General features: G+C 35.2%; 3 protein-coding genes across 4 annotated transcripts; 1 reads left to right on the forward strand and 2 right to left on the reverse strand.

Moving 5' to 3' along the window:
* Positions 1-3,478: 3,478 nt before the first annotated feature.
* On the reverse strand, positions 3,479-6,351 carry LOC116015420 (putative pentatricopeptide repeat-containing protein At5g43820). 2 transcript variants are annotated; one of them, XM_031255480.1, is made up of 2 exons: positions 4,584-6,351; positions 3,479-3,552 (listed from the first exon to the last, which is right to left on the reverse strand). In XM_031255480.1, exon 1 carries the CDS (start codon positions 6,248-6,250, stop codon positions 4,592-4,594), a length of 1,659 nt encoding a protein of 552 aa, XP_031111340.1. In that variant the 5' UTR covers positions 6,251-6,351; the 3' UTR covers positions 3,479-3,552; positions 4,584-4,591. The 2 variants fall into 2 exon arrangements, with proteins under 2 accessions (XP_031111340.1, XP_031111341.1); XM_031255481.1 differs by lacking the exon at positions 3,479-3,552 and having other exon boundaries at positions 4,483-4,713; positions 4,795-6,351.
* Positions 6,352-9,140: 2,789 nt separating this feature from the next.
* Positions 9,141-14,811, forward strand: LOC116016085 (TMV resistance protein N-like). Its single transcript, XM_031256249.1, has 5 exons — positions 9,141-9,616; positions 10,949-12,047; positions 12,152-12,427; positions 12,541-13,635; positions 13,930-14,811. Exons 1-5 carry the CDS (start codon positions 9,141-9,143, stop codon positions 14,596-14,598), a joined length of 3,615 nt encoding a protein of 1,204 aa, XP_031112109.1. The 3' UTR covers positions 14,599-14,811.
* A 3,592-nt stretch (positions 14,812-18,403) lies between these two features.
* On the reverse strand, positions 18,404-23,388 carry LOC116015662 (TMV resistance protein N-like). The gene is made up of 5 exons (XM_031255800.1): positions 22,862-23,388; positions 20,848-21,964; positions 20,471-20,749; positions 19,285-20,376; positions 18,404-19,173 (listed from the first exon to the last, which is right to left on the reverse strand). The coding sequence occupies exons 1-5, from the start codon at positions 23,350-23,352 to the stop codon at positions 18,610-18,612; spliced, it is 3,543 nt and encodes a 1,180-aa protein (XP_031111660.1). The 5' UTR covers positions 23,353-23,388; the 3' UTR covers positions 18,404-18,609.
* Positions 23,389-24,210: the final 822 nt, after the last annotated feature.

A 24,210-nucleotide genomic window follows, 5' to 3' on the forward strand; every position in this document is an offset into this window, starting at 1 on the left:
GGGGGTGGAGGAGACTGTACTTGTCGGGGGCCGGCATGTGCACCACATTTTCTTCATGCACTCTGCGGGTCGAGGGTTCAAGAGGAGGTGTCCATGTGCAATAGAATATCTGATAGACCAATAGTCATCGAGCTTGATTGGTTCATGCGTTACTGACAGCGCATGTCTTTAAGGGCTTATCTCCGGAGCTTGGGACCGAGCACAAAAGAGTGAGAACAAGAGCTTATTAAGCTAATAAAGGCCACAATCTTTAGGTTGGGTCGATCAATATTCTCATGAGGTCAGATTAAGTCGGGAAAGGATTATCGCTGTATGGCTAGTCAAATATGGTCAGATCCTTAATTATTGCATGGATCATGGTCCACACAGCTGTGTGGACCAAAAATAAAAAGTACATTATTTTTGTACTGAAGGTACATTATTGTTGTACTGTAGGTACGTTATTTGATAGTATATATCAAATAATGTACCTTCAGTACAAAAATAATGTACCCTAAAATAATGTACCTACAGTACAAAAATAATGTACCTTCAGTACAAAAATAATGTACTTTTTATTTTTGGTCCACACAGCTGTGTGGACCATGGTCCATGCAATAATGATTGGCATATAGGTCAGCATATTGGGATATACTCCGTATTCCCTATCAGGTATGATTGAGCTTAGTCCAGATTAATTTTACAGTTTCAAAGATGTTGGATGCGTATGTAAAAGAGAGAGAATTTAAATAAATTAATTTAAAAGAAAAAACTGCCTATATATTTATTGGAATATTTTTCTTTGCACTATGAAATTAAACCTACTACTGAAACTTGTTAACGACAAATACAAATAATACAAATACCTTAACTTTCAATATTCATAATCTTTTATAGGGATAGATTAAAAATTTCTATTTTAAATTTCGATAGACGTTAAAATTTTATATATATATATATATATATATATATATATATATATAACCCTTATAATTCCAAGCAAATATATAACCTTTATAATTCCAAGCAAACTTTTTAATCAATGCATGTATTCGCTATATATAGACAATCAATATAAATTGAGTGCCTTAAATTTGTAGTACTATGATTTTTGGGTTTTTATAGTACTATGATTTGAAGTTATTACTATTAGTACTATTATTTTGGTCCAGTTCAGTCTTTTGTATGGCCTACAAAAGCATATAGGTGATGTAGCTACAGTATACATTTTAAATTGTTGTGATTAATGATTATTTCCTTGTGTAACTGATTAGGGTTGGGAGTATAATTTTTCTTTTCAAAAGGGCGTGACAGAGCATCTGGGAGGATGTAAATAATGGTAATTCAGTTGAACATAAAGGCGAGGTTAGATCTTTGCTTACTACGCACAAGGAGCCCCTCACTTTGAGGGTTGGGAGTATAATTTGCCGAGTAATGGTCGCAACAAAAAATTATGGTAGGTGTTTCATAACCAAGATTGACAAATAATGTCTCTTTCAACTCAATTAATTATCTACTTCTAATTCTAAAATCGTTGATCTTAAATTATTTAATATTCACATTCCGCGGTCGGTGTTTACTATTAATGACCTAATTTTTTATTTAAATGACAAAATCTTTTTAGATTTTAACTTATTAGTTTATTACATCATCTATATTCTTCGTGTATGGTATACGTCTAGTTCACAAGAAACTTTTTCCATAACTTTAAAAATCTAAGTGTGAAATCTGATCTAGTCAATTTTTAGACGCAACGAAAAATGGTGGAACCCAAAATGATAATGGGGCCTGGGGCGATAATCAGACCCCAATTACCCATCACATTCAACAGATAAGGTGTGTTCACAAGTCAAATTGGTTATGTGGAAAGCAACCTTAATCTCACATCAGAAACTGTAAATAGACATGGATTCTTATGTGAATTGAATTAATGTAACGCCATAAGATGCAATAATGCATTGTCCACCTCCATGGCCCCATTACACCATTGTTCAATTCAATGCTAAACCCTATATATACCAAAAATTGGCATAAAGGGTTTATTATTATTATTATTATTATTATTATTATTATTATTATAAAGTTAGGTGATCCAAACTTCGTCAGATTAATTCTAAGCCCGCAGGACATGTCCCTAGAGCCACTGCAGAGATAAAACAAATGTATAAACCTCAAAGAAATGTAATGATCACTGTTTCATGTTTTTCAAGTATGTGTTCATCTTGTTTGTGAACAATGTTTATCAAGACTATGTTACATTTTTTTTTTTTTTTTGAATACTAAGACTATGTTACATAGTATACCAATTGATTAATGATTATTGATTGATTTCATATAACCTATAGTGATAAGCTACTATTGAGTATTGACTTCTGCATTATGTATGGAGTAGTATTAGATTTGTTCTCTTTTTCAATTTTACTCACTAACCTAACAAGATAATGAGTTTAATCATTTTTTTAAGAAATTATTAAACCCGCTTTTTTAGAGTGTAAGCCTCTTATGTGTAGAATTGGGTAAGCCTCGAGATTATAATTTTGCCAAATTTTGTCAAAATATGCTCTTTTTTCAACTCTTTTTAGGTAGTATCATTTCATATATATAACTAAACAGTGTGAGCTATCACTTGCATGTCTACTTTGATTTACAGATAAATCCATAACTACTACCAAAAAGTGAGTCTACAGTTTTTAATTTTGCCGAGATATGCTATTTTTTCAACTCATCGTTTTAGAGCATCACCATCAATGGTGATTAAGGGGATAATGTCAAATGCAGCCCACATGAATGAGAGAGAGAGTTGGAGTGATAAAATTGAGCTTCTCCTGTAAGAGAAGAGTTATTGGCAGAAAAGTGTGTTCCATAGCAGATGAAGAAATGACATAAAAAATCGTGTGGGAGGCAACTAATGCGCCCAGTGGGCGCGTCAGGCGCACCTTTATTAATTTATTTTTTTTTCAAATTTCTTTTGTTTTGGTTTTTTCCCCCCTTCCATTTTCTCTATCCTAATCACACTTACAAAAACTTTTCAAAAACCGTAAATAAACTCCATTGATAAGGATGCTCTTAGGTAGTATCATTTCAGATAACTAAATGGTGTAAGCTATGCCTACTTTAATTTCTAGGAAAACCCAAAAACCCACAGCTACTTCCAAAATGTGAGTCTATAGTTGTCTAGTTTAAACTAAGAAAACTAATAGACAACTCCCATTGAGAGATCAACTTAAAACCTTGTGATTACCAAATCAACTACATGAACAATTATGTTGTTGTCCAATTGCCTGCATGGACAGTTCAGTTAGTAACAGGAGTAAAGTATGAGAACAATGATCCGGGATCAAGTCTCACTAGCGGCAGTGTGGCTGAGTTACCATGATTTACATCCTCCAAAATGCTCTATCAGGCCAGGCTCTTGGGTTTAGAATTCAACCTTTTGGGAACAACAATATTCTTGCCCACTTGAATGTGCACGTCAAAGGTGCCAATTTTTCCTCCATTTTCGCAGCTTTTCTTACATTTATACGAGTGAGCAACATTCACATATACCCACAGCAAAATAAAAATAAAAATCTTCTGTAAAAAATAATAAAAAGTATCAGCACTGACCACAACAATGCAACATTATATTTGTCAAGGGGACAAAAAGAGTTCTGTAAATTGACAAGCATAACAAGCCTGTAAAAACATTCCTGTATCACTGCTCTTGTCATGGATAACACATATGCAGAACAAACCAATAATACTTAAATTCTATAAAGACTATACAAGTGTGGACCGATAATGAAGCAACTACTAATGCTTAAAACAAACCCTAAAATAGTGTATAGAAAAATCCACTTGGCAATCCTGGAAAGCTTTGAAGCTTATTCAGAGATCACCATGATCCTGAAAATAAAATATTTCTAAAATCCCCAAAAAAAAACACTTGGCTGTTTTAACATCACGCAATCATAAAGCAAATACTGTGTGCCATTGCATTTTGAATGTGACAACACAAACACATGGAAAAGCTATATTAGAACACCAAAATTTCATATTACATGTAAAATCAAGAGCACGAATGGGCGGAGAAAATCTCTCACTAAGGAAGGCCTAGAAGCAGGCAAGCAGCTCTACCCTCTGTGGCATCCATTGAAAACTATGTAAAAACAGAATATGGTACAAGCATCAAAATTAAACTAATGACATAATAAGAAATATCAAATCAAGGATAGCATGGCATGCAAAAAGACTTCAAGATCAGGGTGCCTTTGTTTCCTTTCAGAACACATGCTACATTGAGGTGAGGAATGGAAATGCTGGAACTAATTAACATGATTTCCCAACAAAAGTCATCACACACAGAACAAAAGATGGTTTGCCTACCTAGGAGATCTAGATTTGATTAGTGGTTTATAGCAAATGTGAAATTGAACTAAGTATACAATCTAAAGTCTTTTCAAAAAAAAAAAAAAAAAAAGTATACAATCTAAAGGAAACACAAAACTATGCACTAATAGATAATGGTCAGGAATCAACTCTTCTGCAATAAAAGCAAAGCTTGTTCTTATGAAATACTATATGATAATAATTAAGGAAAAAAAAAAAAAGAGCAGTAGCTAAACCTTCCCTGTCACTCTTTGCTAGTTGCTTCACATTGAAAATAAATAGAGGAATTTGGCATTAAATCCTTCTCCATCATTTCATTAATGATGTTCTTGGCAGTCATAGGATCTCCATTTTTTAGATGAAGTTCTGCAAGCAAGTTGTAAAGCATATTGCTTGAGGTATTAAACTTGGCACTCAAATAGTTTACATATTTGTATGCTTTCTCACGTTGATTTGTCTGGAACAAAGCCTTCAGAAATGCTGAATGAGTAGCACGCCGAGGTTCAATATTCCCCATTACCATCCAGTCCAGATATCGGGCAGCAACATCCAACTGGCCTCGAATGGATGAGTGAAATATTAGAGCTTCAAACGTTATTGCATTTGGATGAAACCCCTTTTCTTTCATTTCATTGAGCACATTACATGCTTCATCCATCCTGTTGTTCTTACACAAATATGCAAGCAGATAGTTGTAAGACGTTGCATCAGGGAGAAAACCAAGTTCCACCATCTCTTGAATTATAGCCCGTGCTTCTTCAATTTGACCTCGTTTACACCTAGCCCGAATCAAAATATTGTATCGACTCACTGACATTTCTGTGATTTGTATTACAAATTTAGCCATTTGAAATGAGTTCAAAGAACAAAACTTCTCAATCAATGCAGTAATTCCAGAGTTACGACATGATCCCCCAACCTTATTTAACACATCAACCACTCTTCTTGTAGATTCCATCACAGAATTCTTACTTGGGTTAAATACAGGTAAAAACTCAAATGCCATTTGGGTGAGGCATATGTTTTCCAATTTAAACTCCTCCAACAAAGAAAGCATTACTTCATAATCACCCAACCATCCACAATTGTTAATAATCATACTACAAACATCACCACTTTTACTCAACTTAGGATTCATCTCCAGAAGGATTCTGAAAAACATCAATCCAGATATTCTAAGCTGATTTAATACCTTAAAAGTATCCCTAATAATTGGCCTAGAATCAAGTGCAGGAGCCACAGAACTCAATTTAGACCTTAAATCTTCTCCATCACTCCTAATGAATTCAATAATTTTTGTAACCTCATCAAATGCAGGATAACTAATATTTTTGCTGTTTCTTCTGGATTCTCCACTTTTAGCTATCTTCAAATTCTCACTCTCTCTACTCTTGTTATGAATCATAGTTCCGTCATGACGCTGAACAGAAAAGCATCTAGATAGACCTATACAACTTGAATTATAAAACCAACAGGTAGTAGTGGGTGAACTGATAGATTGTCTATTGTGAAGGGGGTATGAATCAAAATAAAAATTAGAAACTGACAAAAGAGAATACGAAGAGCTGAACAAAGAAGGGTTTTTGAGAAATGGGTATGAATCAACATTGCAATTTGAAGGCGGTCGAGATGAAGAACTTAAAACAGTGGGCTTATTGAGAAACGAGTGTAAATCAAGATTGCATTTTGAAAGCATCTCAGATGAATAACTGCACGAAGAAGGCTCATTGTTGAGTAGATCGAGATCAAAGTTGCAGATTGTTTTTGTATGACGGCTTGTCCGGAATGGATTTGAAGAGGGTTTAAGGGTTTTGGAAAAAGGAGAGGAAGTGTAGAGAGAGAAAAGATTTGGGTTTGAGAAATACCTTAGAAGCCCTTTATAGTACAAGTTTGAGATTTCCATTTGGTTTGGTCAGTTCTCTGAAGATAGCTCTTCTCCTTCCTCAGACCTCAGATACAGGGCAGCCACCATGTAGTACGGAAGGGGCTGAATCGATTTTCCGGCCAACGAATTCTTTGTTCGTTGAAGTGCAGTGCATGTATAAATCACATTATTATACCCTAAAGTTTCATATTTCATACTTTTCCCCACATGTAAATAATATTTTATTTTTTTGAGCCCCTCTTTAAGTTAAGTATGATTAACTTCTAAATCTAAAAACATTATTACTACGTAGTATTTTACTTGTGCGATATGGTGAAATTAAGGAAGAAATTAGAAAGATAAGTAATAATTGTAAAAGTCTCAAATAAAATTATGAGTAGTTAGCAGATCGAAAAAGAAGTTCTACATCTATCTCAATGGAGTCAAGTAGGATCCGGGGGAGACCCTGTCTGCTTTCTTGCACAAATGGGATCGTGAGATTGACTAGGTTGAACCAATGGAAAACCAGGCGACAATTCACGTTATCCTCACGTCGCTCCGTTTTGGGCCACTTTACTATGATCTCGTCGTCCATCCCCTCAAAACTTACGAAGAGGCGATTACTCGGGGCCAGGCACCATACGGACGCTACGGAGGCTTACATGGCGAAGAGACGATAAGAGCAACCGGTTGGTCGAGATAGAGGTCACGACTCGAGGAAAGATCGACAACGCTTTAAGCAACGTGGGCGACCGGATGATGGACCGCGATTCACCCTGTTAACCAAATCCCTAGTGGAGGTCTTGCAATATGCCGAGCAATGCAACCTGGTCCATCCACCCGAACCGGTACTCGAAGGACCAGACAAGAACAAGTACTGTGCTTTTCACATTCGGTTTTTATCATGACTTTGCTGGTGAAAAAACTAAGGTGAAATTTATATTTTTTACACATTCGGGATGGGATTTTTGCTGATTTGTTTTCCTGCAAGGTATCATTTTTTGTTAGAGAAAAAAAAAAGAAGAAACAACATGTGGCTTTCATGCTGCGCCTAGTAGACGCGTTTCATGTTCAAAATGATCGCTAACTGACAACCACTCTGAATTAAAAACCTTTTTTAAAGCATGTAACAACCAACTATTTTTTTTTTGTTGTTTTTAAAAACATTTTTAATTTTTTTAATTTATAACATGAAATTTTAAAAATTTATGCAGTCAATTTTTTTAATTTTTAAATTTAATATTGTTATTAAATTTATAATTATTAATTAAATTAAATTTGAACATGTTTAATATAAATATAAATATTAATAATTAATAATTTTAATTTTTATACTGATAATAAGTAAAAAAAAATAATTATAAATGATTTAGGTAAATTGGTATGTTCACAAAAAAATTTAAAAAAAAAACTTAATCGTATGGAAAGAAAGATTTTTAAGTTTGAGTGAGATAGTAAATATTGAGGTAGATAGTGAGATTTACGAAAAATTAGAGAAAAAAATCCAACTAATGAGTACTACTTTTGTTTGAAAGTGAGTACTACTTCAGAACTCAGAAGAGTACTTCTCTCGATTATTTTTTCTTGGTGTCACTGTTTTTTTTGGAGAAAGTAGCATACTAAGTTAGGGAAATAATAGAAATATAAGTGCATGGTATTCTATTGATAAAAATATGAATGAATTTAATAATTGACAAAAATGTAAAAAATTTAGTTCCTAAATACGCAAACAAAGAACGTCATGAACTGAGATTTTCACATTTTTATTAATTATTAGATTCTATCACATTTTTGTCAATAGAATGTTGCACTTACGTCATTTCCCGTACTAAGTTACTAACATGGCATCAGCTTCTAGTCTTCTGTCAGTCTGCTTTAACTTCAAAGGGAAAATCACGAGACCGCGTAACGATATAAATCCATCGGCGTACATAAATGCATAAAGAGAAGGACAAGGGAAGTACCGAAGCTCGGCGGCAGCCGTGAGAACCCTAGAATCCAACGCACATTGATTGAACAAAGTGAGACGGCGGCGATGGAGGAAGACGTCGAGGCAGCGGCAGCGACTGGGAAACGTCGTGGAAGCGGCGAGGTTGTGGACGAGGATGGCAGCGATGCGGCAAAAGCGGTATGTTTGGAGGGTTTTTGAGATGTTGAAAATTGTCTAAGTATTACATTTTCACCTCCACCCGATCCGCCGCCTCATGGACAATAATCTCGAGATGGTCTATTTGCCTTTTTGGTTTCATGAAAGTTCAGAAAAACAAGTAACCCTTTCGAGATCATCTTCTGAGGCTAAATTTCAAGCCTGGGCTGCAGTACTGGTAAAATTGTTCTTCTGTATTGCTTAGTTATAATCTTTGTAGTTTTTCTTATAGGGATTTGTTTCCTCCCGTTGATTAGCAAAATCATTTGCTATGTTGGAGTTCTATAAATTTGACATAGCTTTGTATTTAAGAATCATCTTCTTCAGTAATAAACATTGTCATTATCTTTCAATTCCTTTGACGTATATTGCTTTGTATATTTTAATATAATCAAATTGAAATGAATGCTTTGATAACAGTAGGTTTTTTTTTTTTTTTTTTTTTTTTTTTTTCAATTAGCTTTTAGCTTAAACTATTATGGAGTACCAAATAGAAGCACATGGTGGCCACCCATACACTTGTATTTCTTTATACATAAATGAGAACTTTATTTTTCTATATATTTTCCTAAAGTTTGGCCGGCAGTGTCTTTGTTTGATGGTTCTTTATAAGGTAACTACTCCGATGATAATGCTAAAAAAATCAGGAAAATGGTCTCCTCTCTTGTACAGATGCATTATTGTAGATTAAGATTCATTGGTTGTGCATATATAGTACATTGACTTGCATCCTACGGACTACAGAGTTTTCCTTTCTTCATCCGATCCCTCTACTTTATTGCAATGGAACAATCTTCTTTTGCCAGTTCATCTTATTATGATGTTTTCTTGAGCTTTAGAGAGGAAGACGTCCGCAAGAACTTTGTAGACCATCTTTATACCTCTTTAGAACAAAGAGGGATTTACACTTTCAAAGATGACGAGAATCTCAAAAGGGAGAAGTCCACTTCACCGGTCCTTGAGAAGGCAATTGAAGAATCATCCATTGCTGTTGTTGTCTTCTCGGAGCACTACGCTGATTCTACATGGTGTTTGGAGGAACTGGTGAAGATCATGGAGGCGAATGAGCAGGTGGTTGTTCCGATTTTCTATGGCGTGGATCCATCAACGGTGAGGAAACAAAAGGGCAGTTTCGCAGAAGCTTTTGCAAGACATGAAAAGAGGTTTGAGAATGAAGGGGAAAAGGTGAAGAGATGGAGGGAAGTGCTGAGAGATGTAGCCAATTTGTCTGGATGGGATGTGGAGAACACTGAAAATGGGTATGTCTTAAACTCTATACATAACTCCTTTTCAATTTCTCCATGTCAAAATTCATACCAAACTACAGATCAGATTGAAGGTTTGTCTTAATGATAGGAACAAATTGCTCAATTAAGTGTCTTGGATCTTGCTATGATTAGAGCAAGTCAACTTTTCAAAACTGCAGTTTGCATTCCTTTCAGTTCAATTTTTCAATATGTCCATTGACTTAGAGACTCTTAACAAGAATTTTCACATTTTACTAACATTTTGATTTTGATATTGGGAACCCATGAAACTTTCTTGAAATGTTTTTGACTATTTCCCTTAATAAAAGGGAAAAATGCATATTTTGTTTTCAAGTCATAGGTTAAATTGTATAATTCGTCCCTATTTCTTAGTCGTGCTCACTTATCCTCCCTAAGATATAATTAACGGTGCAAATTTTGTCCTTTTTTCTAACAGGCCGTGCTTACTTTTCGTCCCTAAGCTATACTAAACATTGCTAATTTCGTTCCTAATGTTTTGTTAGGAAAGGGACAAAATTTGCCACGTTAATTATAGCTTAGTGTTAAGAAACTAAAATGGGGAGAAAAGCTAATATATTTCTGTGTTTTCTGTTTGTTCTTCACTGCATAAACTGATACACATATATAGGAGAGAGGGAGAGACAAGACTCCCTAAATCCTGCCCTAATATATGCTAGTGCTCCACTAGCCTTAATATAAGGATTCCACTACTAATAGTTTATACACTATTAATAGTTTATACACTATACTTTAACACTTAGAGACGAAAAGTGAACTTGAACAACAAGTAGGGATGAATCTTAAAATTATCCTGTAACTTAGGGACGAGAAGTGTAATTTTCCCTTAATAAAAATAGCTTTCTTATCCATTTTTAAAGTGATTTTCTAGATGCCTTTGGGTTTAATATAATTGAAAAAACAAACATAAAATTGGATCAAAAGGAACATGGATATTTATTCTTGCGTAAGCTGCGCTCCTATATACCATACATTTTTTATTTTTAAATATGGTATACACCTCTATAGTATATTAATTTTAATTATAAAGTTAGTAGATAAAAATGAATATTGAAATTTGCCAATACTCTTATATGTTGCATGTTTACATTTTTCCCCGGCATTTCATGTCTTTATTTTTTAAATTCTTCATTTCTCCAGTTTCTTGATTTCTTGCTACATACACCTAAGAAAACAAGTTAGCCAATTACTTTTTTCTGAATGGTTCTACTACCTATATTAGGAGGTTTTTGACAAAATTCTTGAACTTTTATGACTTGAAGTTGCGTGCTTATGAGTTGTACTTGGCATTTATGGTATATATAGGCATGAAGCCAAGTGCATCCAGCAAATAGTTGAAGATATCATGGCTAAATTGGAACAGACAGGGGAAAGTGATGCTCCAAACCTCGTTGGAATGGATTGTCGTATGCAGAAGTTATATTCATTGTTAGGCTTGGGGGGTACAGATGTTCGTTTTGTTGGAATACATGGAATGAGCGGGATAGGAAAAACAACTATTGCAAGAGTTATTTATGACAAGATGTCACTTAAATTTGAAGGTGCGAGTTTTATTCACGAGGTTAGAGATCAGTCAGCAAAATATGGTTTAGAGCGCTTGCAACAGACACTTCTGTCTGAGGTTCTTTCCATAAAAGATTTAAAAATAAACAATGTGTTTGAAGGAAGCAATATGATAAAACGAAGGCTTCGCCACAAAAGAGTGCTTATTGTTCTTGATGATGTTGACCACATGGATCAATTGGAGTACATGGCTGGAAACCCTGATTGGTTTGGAGATGGAAGTAGAATCATCATAACAACAAAGAATAAGCACTTGCTTATTACCCATAATGTTGAGTCTCTGAGACTCTATAAAATGAGTCTGCTAGATAAAGGTGAAGGCTCTCAGCTGTTTAGGCAGTATGCCTTTAAGAAGCAGCCCCCTACCAAGGAATTTGAGGAGCTGGCTAGTCAAGTGGTGCGCCTTGCAGGTGGCCTTCCCTTGGCTCTTAAAGTTTTGGGTTCTTTCCTGTATGGCCGAGACATTGCTGAATGGAGAAGAGAAGTGGTGCGGCTTAAGGAAATCCCAGAAAATGAGATTTTAGAGAAGCTTAAACTGAGTTTCCATGGTCTCAACATAATTGATCAAAGGATTTTCTTAGACATTGCATGCTTCTTTAATGGGAAGAAGAGAACATCCATAACAAGAATACTTGACAGTTTCAAATTCCACTCTGCCATTGGTATAAAGGTTCTCACAGAGAAGTGTTTGCTAACTGTTTCAAAAGGTCGCATTTTGATGCATCAATTGATACGAGAAATGGGTTGGCATATCGTTCGCCAAGAAGCTTCACATGATCTAAAAAGATATAGTAGGTTGTGGCTACCTCGGGATATTTGTCAGCTAGTCACAGGAAATGAGGTAAGTGCAGTGCTCTTCTGAAAATTCAGAAGATCAAGTCTCTTTGATTTAGTATCTACAGTTCTGATTTAGCTTAGGAGGTTGTTTTCCTCTGGATTTTGCAGGGTACTGATAAGATTGAAGGTATAGCATTGAACTTCAGGGTTGTAACAGATGTGAAAGTTAGTAGTGGAGCCTTCACACACATGACCAAGCTCAGGCTACTCAAATTTCACAATGCAAATGCTTCTGAAGCTCCTAATTTTCTCCCCGGAGAGTTAAGGTGGCTTGATTGGCATGGATATCCTTCAAAAAATTTGCCTGTTAGTTTTGATGGAGAAAAGCTTGTTGGTCTTAAAATGCAATATAGTCGTGTCATACAACTTTGGAGAGGCTTGAAGGTTTATCTGATTATTCATTATTTATTTATTCCATTTTTTAAAATTTTATTTTTGTTGCTTTTCAATCATATAATGTAAGGTTCTTATTTCTCTTTTATGTTTCACTTCTACAGGTTTTGGAAAATTTGAAGTTCATCAATCTTAGCCATTCTCAAAAACTAATTAGGACTCCGGATTTCACAGGAATACCAAATCTCGAAAGATTGGTACTGGAAGAGTGTACGAGTTTGGTAGAGATCCATGCTTCGCTTGGATTTTTGAGAAACCTTGTTTTACTGAACCTAAAGCACTGTATAAATCTAAAGAGGCTTCCAAAGATTATTCATTTAGAAAAGCTGGAGACTCTGATCCTTTCAGGGTGTTTGAAACTCGAAAATTTTCCAGAAATTGGAGGTCATATGGCTTGCTTGGTAGAAGTATATGCAGAAGCTACTGCTTTAAGAGAGTTGCCATCATCAATTGAATACCTAACATGCCTTAGCTTGATAAATTTAAGCTATTGCAAACATCTTGCAAGTCTTCCAGGTAGCATCTGTAGATTGAAAAGTCTGAAAACTCTCGTTCTCTCTGGTTGTTCAATGTTCGACAAGTTACCAGATGAATTGGGACAAATGGAGTGTTTAGAAGAACTCTACTGTGATTATACAGCCATCCAGAAACTACCATCCTCCATTTCACATCTAAAGAAGCTCAAGATCCTATCATTTCGTGGATGTAAACCTCTGGCTTCTCGATCACGGGGTTCATTATTCCTTTCTTGGCTGCTACCAGGAACTTTTCAAGATACCAATCCCAAAGTTTCACCCTTTCCTTCTCTATCTGGTCTATCTTCATTGGCTAGACTAGATCTTAGAGATTGCAGTATGTTAGATGGAGGCATTCCTTCTGATCTTGGAGCCTTGTCTTCTTTGGAAGTTTTAGATCTTGGCAAGAACAAGTTTATTAGTATCCCAGCTGAAACCATCTCGCACCTCAATCGACTTAGGGAACTTCATCTGGCTGGCTGTGAGAAGCTTGAAGCTTTGCCAGAGCTTCCATCAAGTATAGAACAGGTTTATGCAGATGAATGCACAGCCTTGAAAGGGAACATAGATATATTTACAAAATGCCCGAAGTTGTTCCGCGTTTCGTTCACTAAATGTGATCAAATACTTGAGGATCCCCGTTACAGTCACATGATTGGTGCAATATGGCAACACCTTCTCAAGGTAACTTGTATAATTGTTAGGATCAAGCGTTACCACTATGCCAAAAGCTATAGCTAGTAGTGATGGTAAAAATTTATTTCTTCATACCACCACATTTTTCAAGTGGCAGGGTGTTGGACTTGGCCCTTCACCGGCCTCCTCTGCCCAACAATCCCCTAGCCACCTGATGCTAGATTTGGCCCTTCAACGGCTCCCCCCAACAATAATTATATATTATCTGCTCTAGTGTTCTTCCACTGCAGTGCACATAAACTAATAGTGACTGAACTGATATGATCTTTCTATGTGGCACAGGGACTATCTTTGGTAGACGATGATGTTTGCATCTGTTTTCCGGGCACTGTGATTCCTGAGTGGTTTACCTACAAGAACTGGGGACCTTCAATTTCAGTGGACCTGCCTCAAAATTGGTACAATAACAAATTTATGGGATTTGCATTCTGTGCTGTTTCTGACTTGATAAAAACTACATCATCTGAGAGTTATGGTAGTTTGAGTAAAACATATGGAATTGACGTGGATTTTAGCTTCAAAACTGGTAGTGGCCGTAAGACAAATCATGGATTAAGGATTGGGTATATGGGGACTAAACAGAATGCGGACTGTGAGCTCACTTGTCTGGCCTTTGTGTCATTTGATGTGTTTTGGGCATCCTACAGTCATGAGGTTCACAGTCCTAATGAATGGTGTGAAATTGAGGTTTATAGTAATGACCTCACCATGGTATATACAGGTTTTGGAATGCGGCTTGTGTACGAGGATGATGTTAAAGAGAGTGATAAAGATGTGATGATGATCCATACTAGCTCTGGCTCCAGCTCCAGCTCGTCTCAATCTGTTGGGAAGATGGGATTATTTCCTGCAATCTTCGATGGATCATGGTATGCAAAGAAGAAAAGAGCTTGTTTTCGTTATGATGTTCAATTCTCTCGCCTCCCACCAGAGGCATTTCTGGATTCCTGATCAATTTTCATACACATCTTTCACTAATCATATTTGCTTTGCATTAGCGTTTATGACCTCACTACCTTCAACTTATTTATGACCTCTTAAACCCCTGCTTCTTATTTTATCAAATTGTCAACTCAAGTTGCTCTTTCCACTTTAAATAGCCACTCTCAAGCTTACAGTCACAGAGGGGACTTTTGTCCAATATATGTTCTTCTTGTTTTTTAATTATCACTACTGCCTTAACCTTAAATCTTCCTCAACTCTTGTATGTAGGCAGCATAGTTGATTACATTTTAGAATATATTTAATTTGCTTCATATAATAATCAAAGTTAAGTATTGCTAAGTTTATCGTTGTTTTTGCTAACTTGTCTAACGTCGGGGACCATGTTTTTGTCTGAGTGGGAGGAAACACTTTGAGCTATATTTTTGCTTGTCTATTCTTGACTCTTGGAAAAAAAAATTGCTCATATTTGCTCATATTATGATTTAGTTTACTTTATTTTGCTTTTCCTTGTATATATTTCTCTAAAAAAGTAGTTGAATTTTTCTATTTGCCCAAAACATTGCTCTTGAGTGCTCTAGAGACTCACCTTTCACTCACTCACCACTCAAGCATGAAATGCTCAAGGCATTAGTTACACCTATATTTTATCCTATATCATTCCACTTCTCACCATATTCATCTCATCCTTTAGGTGTAATTAAGTTGGACCTTAGCTTTATTTTTATTGATTAACCTCTTCATGCTAAGCTCCACTTATCCATATGGTCTTTATTTTCACTCTTTGGTTGAGTGCATATGTTTTCGTTTGTTGGTTTGTTTGGTGGTTTTGCTTTATATAATGAGGTTTTTAATGTGCATTCAATAAGGTTTACACCATGTTTATTTGATGAAAAACATACTCATTGTAACTTGTATGACTCTCTATTGAGTAACTATGCCCCTTACTAAGTATTGGATGCCTTTTCAAAAGGTAGAGTATCATATCTTTTTTTTTGAAGGGGTAGAGTATCATATCTTAGTATACCAAAAAAAAAAAAAAAGTAAAAATTCTTTCACCAATAATGTAATTATCCATTGAGTAACTAGGCTCCTATTGTGCAAGTATTGGACGTCTTTTCAAAAGGTGGGTTATCGCTTGATTAAATGTTGAATTTGTTTGCTTGGCTCTGCTTTGATGTTTCCAATTGCATTTTTGGAAGTATGAGCATACTAAAAATGACTAGTTATATGATTTTCCAAGGAGTAACTAGGCCCCTTATTGCATAAGTGTTCGGCGTCTTTTCAAAAGGTGGATTATCACATCCTAGTACCACATGAAAGGTGGTTTGTTGATTGTTAAACTTACGCACTCTTTCTCAACTATTCTTAGACAGACCATCTCCAAAAAGGTACTAAAACACCATTTTGGTGTAAAAATTTAGTGCAACCTTTCTCCAAGAAAGGCACCAAATTATAAGGCTTTTTACTTACCAATTTACTATCCCTAACCATCCCAATTTTTAAGTCCTTTCGATGAGTCTATCTAGGAATTGGTGAGTATGAGGTTACCTTTGTGCAAGAAAAGAGCGCTTGAGCTTAGTGAGTATTACTGAATTGGGGTAGTTATTGTACATTTATGTATAGCTTACTAAAGAAGTTTGCATATTCTCACGATAAGAGATGTTATGTTTGCATATTGCAATGTATAACACTTTTCAAGGAAACATCAAATAGTTGTCACGTACAAATGTTTTGATTACTTAGGTTTATGTCTAATATACTACGTTATACACTCCTATATTTATCATTTATAATTAGTGATTCATTTATGTGACAAGACAATTGTATCTTTGTGATGTGATATTTTATTTAAGGAAATATATATTTGTGTGTGATGAAAGTAGGTAGGCGTGCTTAGCATTTTGCCTCAAATGATTTATAAGGGAATTTTCAATCACTTCCCAAAATTTCTTTGGTAAATGAGTTTCAGATCACCCAAGAGTTTAATGTTAAGTAATTGATTCAATTAGCGTTAAGTTCCAATGAGTAAAGAAAATCAACAAGGTGAAGCAGGAACTAATAAACTCAATTTCATGAAAACAAAAGGGAGCAAATTAAAGAATACACACAAGCAGTGGCAAAGAGCTCAATAAATTAAAAAGCTAGAAGCCATACATACAAACACTAATTCAAAGCAAATATCACAATACGTGAAAGAAATTCCGCTGACACAGTGCAAATCCTACAAAATTGAGGCAGGTTCACTAAAATTGAAGTCCCCAGTTCTTATACGCAATTTATATTTGGATCCTGGTCCAATATACAGAATTTGACTTCATAAAGTACAAAATTATATAGTTGAGGACACGTAAACACTTAACATAATACACAGAATTAATATTCATACATAGAATTAATGTTATTAATGCACATAATTCGTGTTCATTATATCGTGTTTATGTGTATTATGAACATGAATTTTGTACCTTATAAAGTTAAATTTTGTGTATTGGACCAGGGTACTGTGGGCTCTGGTCCACGATATAACGATTGAGTTCTTATAGGTAAACCAGTCAGGAATCATGCTGGCAGGAAAACAGATACAAAAATCATCATCTACAACAGATAGTCCATGTATATATGTGTCACAAAGATCATATCAGTCACTACTAGTTCATGTATGTACAAGTAATAATTAAGGAGCGAATTAAATAATGATTTATACAATTAAGTTACCTTGAGCAGGTGTTGCCACATTGCTCCATCTGACTGTTACCTTCATCCTGAAGCAAAGCAGTTGACATTTATCTTTGAGAGCCGTGCATTCATCTAATAAAACAGTTGTTAGACTTGATGGGAGGGAGCTGTGGCAATGTTTCAAGCCTCTCGCAACAAATTAAACCAGATGAAGTTCCATAAGTTTAGGGAGGGAGGCACGAGGTGGCTTCAGCTGGGATGCTAACAAACTACTTGTTGCTAAGATTCAATAGTTCCAAAGAGGGCAAGGCTCCAAGATCAAAAGGTATGCCCCCATCTAACATACTACAATATCTATAAGATCTAATTGTACCAATGAAGATAAACCAGATAGATAATGTAAGGATGAATCCTTGGTATCTTGAAAACTAACTTCCTGGCAACAGCCAATGAAGGAAGAACGAATACTGCGATCTAGAAATATAAGACATTTTCAAGCCTAGGACTCGGTGCCATAAAAAAGTGAACACAAAGGTGTCAACCAGGGATCCATAGGCTCTATCCGAGCTTGGCACTAAGTGCAAACTCAACCGGGTGCCACAAACGTTAATGGGCATGGTTGGCCAATGTAACCCCGACTTGATGGGTCGGGACTGGGGAGGATGGCCTTTCAGTGTTGTTTGAGGATACCACAAGCAAAACTACTCCCTTGTAGCTCCCCTCTTTTGGATGATCTACATCATTTTGTCTTTGTGCAACTCTTTTTTTCCAATTTTATAACCAGATTTTAAAAATTAATTTCATATTCACCCATTATCTATTTTGAGGGTATAACACATCGATTTCTTTGTCTCACTTAAAAAAACTCGAATCTTTGTTACATGAATTTCATATCACTTTAATCCCGGCTAATTGATTCAATTAGCGTTAAATTTCCATTTTTGATCTTAGATTTATAGGTGACAGTCCACTTTTAGACCTTTTTTATCAGAGCATCCACATTTGGTCTTAGTATTATTGTGACATAACCATTTTTTGTCCTCCATCAACAAAATCGTTAAATACAAAATAGTTCAATAACACTAGGACCAAATATAAATGTTCTAATAAAAACGACTAAAAATAGACTATCATGTAGGACCAAAAATTGAATTAACTCTTTCCCTGAGTAGAGAAAATCAACTAGCTGAAGCAGGAGTCAAACTCAATTTCAAAAAATAAGGAGCAAAGAATACACAAGCAGTGGCAAACTAAAGAGCTCAATAAATTAAATAAAAGGCATATATATAGCCAAGTTAATTAAGTAGTGAAAGAAATTACATATATATTTATCAAATTATATTAAATCAGGAATCTTGAGATGCCTCTGGATTGGGAGGAGCTGCTTTGGGTCATCACTGCTTCATCACTCTGTTTAACATCATCTTCTTCATAAATAAGCCGCACTCCAAAACCTTTGTGTACAATGTTTTTGGAGTAACCTTCCTCCGAAGAAACCTCAAATTGGCACCATTCATTAGGACTACCAACCCAATTAACGCGTAAGTATAACATCCATTTTTCAAATGAGTAATAGCCCAGGCAAGTGATGTTAGAGTCCATATATTGTTTAATCCCCATAAAGCCAATCCCACCTCCAACAAATGCCTTTTCACCATCTGGAGTTATCAAACTGCACTTGGCATTAATCCCATATCTAACACCGATATTAAAATGATGCAGGGGTTTTGTAGTATCTATCATCTCAGAAACAACACATAGTTCAAATCCTAAAAATTTGTTGTTGTACCAATTTTGAGGCAGGTTCACTAAAATTGAAGGCCCCCAGTTCTTATAGGTAAACCACTCAGGAATGTTGGTGCCAGGAAAACAGATATAAAAATTATCATCTTCAACAGATACTCCCTGTATGTATGTGTCACAAAGATTAGATTGTATCAGTCACCACTAAGCTAGGTATATACTACAAGTACTAAGGAGCAAATTAAATATTGATTTATAGGAGGAGTTACTTACCTTGAGCAGGTGTTGCCACATTGAATCAATCATAATCTGACTGTTATCTTCATCCTCAAGTAGTTGATCACATTTAGTGATTGAAATCTTGTTCAAATTCTTGTATTTTGCAAGTGAATCTATGCTTCCTTCAAGAGCCGTGCATTCATCTAGACAAACAGTTGTTAGACTTGATGGGAGCTGTGGCAAAATTTCAAGCTCCTCGCAACCAACCAGAAAAAGTTCCACAAGTTTAGGGAGGCGCGAGATGGCTTCAGCTGGGATGCTACCAAACTTGTTGTTGCTGAGATTCAATAGCACCAAAGAGGACAAGGTTCCAAGATCACAAGGTATGCCCCCATTTAACATACTACAATCACTAAGATCTAATTCTACCAATGAAGATAAACCAGACAGAGAAGGTAAGGAAGAAGCCTTGGTATCTTGAGAACTTCCTGGCAACAGCAAATGGTGGAAGAACCAATACTGTGTTCGAGAAGCCAGAGGTTTACATCCACGAATTGATAAGGTGCTGAGTTTCTTTAGACTGGAAATGGAGGGCGGTAGTTCTTGGATGGCTGTGTCATCACAGTAGAGCTCTTCTAAACATTCCATGTCTCCCAATTCATCTGGAAATTTGTCAAACTTGGAACAACCACAGAGAGTGAGAACTTTCAGACCTTTCAATCCACAAATGCTACTTGGAAGGCTTGTAAGATGCTTGCAATAACTTAGATTTATTAATCTAAGGCATGTGAGGAACTCGATGGAAGATGGCAACTCTCTTAAAGCAGTAGCTTCAGCATATACGTCTAACAGGCAACCCATGGGACCGGTAATTTCTGGAAAAATTTTGAGTTTTAAGCAACCCGATAGGATCAGCGTCTCAAGCTTTTCCAAACAAATGCTCTTGGGAAGCTTCTTAAGATTTATACAGTTCTTTAGGTTAAGTAAAACAAGTTTCTTGAGAAATCCAACAGAACCATGGATCTCTGTTAAACTTATACACTCTTCGAGAACCAACCTTTCAAGATTTGGGATTCCTCTGAAATCTGGAGTCCTAGTTAGTTTCTGAGAGTGGCTAAGATTAATAGACTTCAAATGGTCCAAAACCTATAGAAGTGAGACATAAAAGAGAAATAAGATTGATTGAATGTGACACTCTGAACGCAAAAAAGAAAGATAAATAAAAATTAATCAGATAAACCTGCAAGCCCTTCCAAAGTTGTATGACATGACTATATTGCATTTTAAGACAGACAAGCCTTTCTCCCTTGAAGCTAACAGGCAAGCTTTTTGAAGGATATCCATGCCAATCGAGCCACCGTAAATTGTGAGGGAGAGAATAAGGGCCATGAGAAGCATTTGCATTCTGAAATTTGAGAAACCTCAGATTTTTCATGCCTGTGAAGGCTTGACTACTAACTTTCACGTCTGTTACAGCCTGCTGGTAGTTGAGTGCTATACCTTCGATCTTATCTGTACCCTGACAATTCAAAGGAAGACAATATTCTAAAATGTAATGGTAAATAGTAAAACAAATTAAAGGATGCTTAATCTGTTACGTTGTTTTTGAAAGATCACCTCACTTCCTGTCAGTAGTTGAGAAATATCCTCCGGCACCCACAACCTGCTATAACTTTTTGGATCCTCTGAAGCTTCTTGTCCAACAATATGCCTGCCCATTCTTTGTATTAATTCATGCATATATACACGACCTTCCCAAACAACTATCAGACATTTCTCTAAGAGAACCTTTACACCAATGACATAATGGAAGTTGAAACTCTCAAGTTTTCTTATTATGGATGTTTTCTTCTTTCCATTAAAGAAGCATGCAATATCTAAGAAAATCTTTTGAGCATTTTCGTTGAGACTAAGGAAACTTCCTTTAAGTTTGTTTGTAATCTCATCATCATCTTTTGGGATTTCCTTAAGTCGGGCTACTTCACTTCTCCATTCAGCAATATCTTTGCCACACAAGAAGGAACCCGAAACTTTAAGAGCCAAAGGAAGGCCACCTGCATGACGTATCACTTGAGTAGCGAGCTCCTCAAATTCCTTGGGAGGCGGGTCTTGCTTAAAGGCATGCTGCCTAAAGAGCTTAGAGCTTTCACCTTCATGTAGCAAACTCATTTTATACAATCTCAGAGACTCAATGTTGTTGCTAAGGAGCAAGTGCTTATCCTTTGTTGTTATGATGATTCTACTTCCAGCACCGAACCAATAGCTGTTTCCAGCCAATGATTCCAATTGATCCCTGTGATCAACATCATCAAGAACAATAAGCACTCTTTTGCAATGCAGCATTAGCTGTATCATCATTTTTCCGTCAAAGACATTGTTTATTTTCAAATTTTTAACAGAAAGAATATCAGAGAGAAGCTTCTGTTGCAAGTTCGCCAAACCTTTGGCTGAACCGTGGTTTGCTATCTCAGCTCTAACTTCTTGGATAAAACTAGCACCCTCAAATTCATTTGAGATATTGTCAAAAAGAGCTCTTGCAATAGCTGTCTTCCCAATCCCGCTCATCCCAAATATTCCAATAAAACGAACATCACTAGACCCCCGGCCTATCAATGAATAAAGTTTCTGCATAGGACGCTCCACCCCAATGAGGTTTGGATAACCACTTGGCAATTTATGGCCCAATTTAGTAAAGATATCTTCAATAATTTTCTCGATGAACTTTGCTTCATGCCTATATATACCACAAATGGCAAGAACAACTCATAAAAGAGAGATTAAATTAATGAAGATGCTGTCTTGTTTTTTGGGTTGATACTTAGCTTGCTAATGGCTAACTTCAAAAATTGACCTCTAATAAACATAACTACATAAGCATGCAACTTCAATTTATAACCAACCAGGGAACACTTGAAACATTATCTTTAGACATATATATGTAGAATACATTTCAAAACATGTTTATTTTCACTTGACAAAGCAACTAAGGTTAAACAAATCAAAATGTTTAAGAAGATGCTTGCTAAATAAACTTGGATGCCTTTAAAAATTCTCAATAAGGTACTTAAAATTTTTGCCTAGCTAGAAAATCTTCTCATGAACTCAACTAATGAACGCAGATTATATAGGCAACAAACGAAATCTACTTTCCATCATTAAACAAAATGGGGAAGTAATTAGCTTTTATATATTTCCTTTAAACAATTCCTCCATTAACAACTATAGGGAGGTTATATACTTATATGAAGTTAATGAGACTTCCATTACCATTATTTAATACAATAATTTAAATTAAATATTAAATTATTTCATAGACATAATGGCTGCATAATTGATCAAGAAAATGTAACTAAAGCAATGAATCATATCCATGGCACACAAAAATTATCTGTAAAATTGCCATTTTCCCACCATTTTCACTACCGTAATAACCGTAGCTACCATGCAACTTACCCAAAGCATGTATCTGGTACACCACATTGTGACTCTAACCCACAAAATATCATTAAGAGATAAGCTATAAGAGGTTACTCGTACAACGAATGCTAACAAGGCGTTAACTACTATAAAACTTATATAGGGATTGTGAATAAGAGAAATTGAGTATGAGATAAAAGAGTTTAAGATGTACCCATTTTCAGTCTTCAATTCTCGACCTGACAAATTGGCTACCTCCTCCAGCACTTCCCTCCATTTCTTCACCTTTTCTTTCTCAAACCTCATCTCGTGTTCAGCAAAGGCTTCTGCAAACTTGCCCTTTTGTTTCCTCACCGTAGATGGATCCACGTCATAGAAAATGGGAACAACAAGACCGTTCACTTTCATACACTCCATGATCTTCACTAGTTCCTCCAAGCACCTCGTGGACTCAGCGTAGTGCTGGGAGAAAATGACGATGGCTATATACGAGTTTTCGATTGCTGGGGAAATGGACTTCCCCGTTTTAAGCTTATCGTCATCTTTAAAGGTATGAATCCCCCTTAGCTTCAAGGCACTGTAGAGATGGTCAACGAAGTTCTTGCCAACTTCGTCTTCACTAAAACTCAAGAAAACATCGTAATTACCGTATGAAGCGGAAGAAGAAGAAGAAGAAGAAGAAGAAGAAGAAGAAGGTTGTTCCATTGCAGATTTGCAGTGACCTAGACGAAGGGAGGAAGAAAGGAACACTCTCTAGTGAGAGTATGAAAGTAAATGTAACATATTTATACACGTGCATTATGCACAACAATGCCAAATTATACTATGGACATTGTGGACTTTGGTCGAAAACAGTATTCAGATTATTTTTGGTAATTAATTGATTATATATTTATAAATGAATAAAAAGTGTAATACATATATATAATACGTTAATCGTAATAAGTACATATATGTATATTTACATAATTTATTAACTGAACTTACTTAATATGTTTTTTTTTTTAATGCAAACTTACTTAATATGTTAAATGCACTTACATAATTTTAATATTGTTTTGGACTAAGGTCTTCAATGGAAATTTTTTTTTTCTTTTTTTTCTTTTTTTGTGAAAAATGATTTATGAAAGTAAATTATTTTTTTAGAAAACATTTTCACTTTTTGGTGCTTAGGTAAAAGTCATAAGATAATATTTTTCTCTTTAGTTGAAAACTATAAAATATTTTTTTTTTTGGTTCAATTTTTTAAATGTGAACATAAATCTATTACAAATTATTTTTAATAAAATATTTATTATTTTAATGATGATAATAATAATTATTTTATTAATGTAAAATTAATAAATAAAAATTACAATAGTTATAAAGAATTTTTTTTGAAAGCAGTTATAAAGATTAATAATGATTATATTAAAAAGAAGTAAATACAATAATTTTTAAAATTACATTTTTGAAACATTTTAAAATGTAACTTATATTATAATAAAAATAACTACATAATTGATAAATATAATAATTTTAAATAAAAGAAATTGAAGAATTTTGTTTACTTTTCTTATGTGG

The sequence above is a fragment of the Ipomoea triloba genome, chromosome 4 (assembly GCF_003576645.1).
Source record: "Ipomoea triloba cultivar NCNSP0323 chromosome 4, ASM357664v1".
NCBI classification, from domain to species: domain Eukaryota; kingdom Viridiplantae; phylum Streptophyta; class Magnoliopsida; order Solanales; family Convolvulaceae; genus Ipomoea; species Ipomoea triloba.

Coding starts and splice junctions, on each gene's coding strand:
- LOC116015420 (XM_031255480.1), bottom strand. CDS start 6,250: ATGGAAATCTCAAACTTGTACTATAAAGGGCTTCTAAGGTATTTCTCA.
- LOC116016085 (XM_031256249.1), top strand. CDS start 9,141: ATGGAACAATCTTCTTTTGCCAGTTCATCTTATTATGATGTTTTCTTG. Junction 9,617..10,948: donor GTGGAGAACACTGAAAATGG/GTATGTCTTAAA, acceptor TGGTATATATAG/GCATGAAGCCAAGTGCATCC. Junction 13,636..13,929: donor TATGGCAACACCTTCTCAAG/GTAACTTGTATA, acceptor TATGTGGCACAG/GGACTATCTTTGGTAGACGA.
- LOC116015662 (XM_031255800.1), bottom strand. CDS start 23,352: ATGGAACAACCTTCTTCTTCTTCTTCTTCTTCTTCTTCTTCTTCTTCC. Junction 20,750..20,847: donor AACTACTGACAGGAAGTGAG/GTGATCTTTCAA, acceptor TTGAATTGTCAG/GGTACAGATAAGATCGAAGG. Junction 19,174..19,284: donor TGTGGCAACACCTGCTCAAG/GTAAGTAACTCC, acceptor ACATACATACAG/GGAGTATCTGTTGAAGATGA.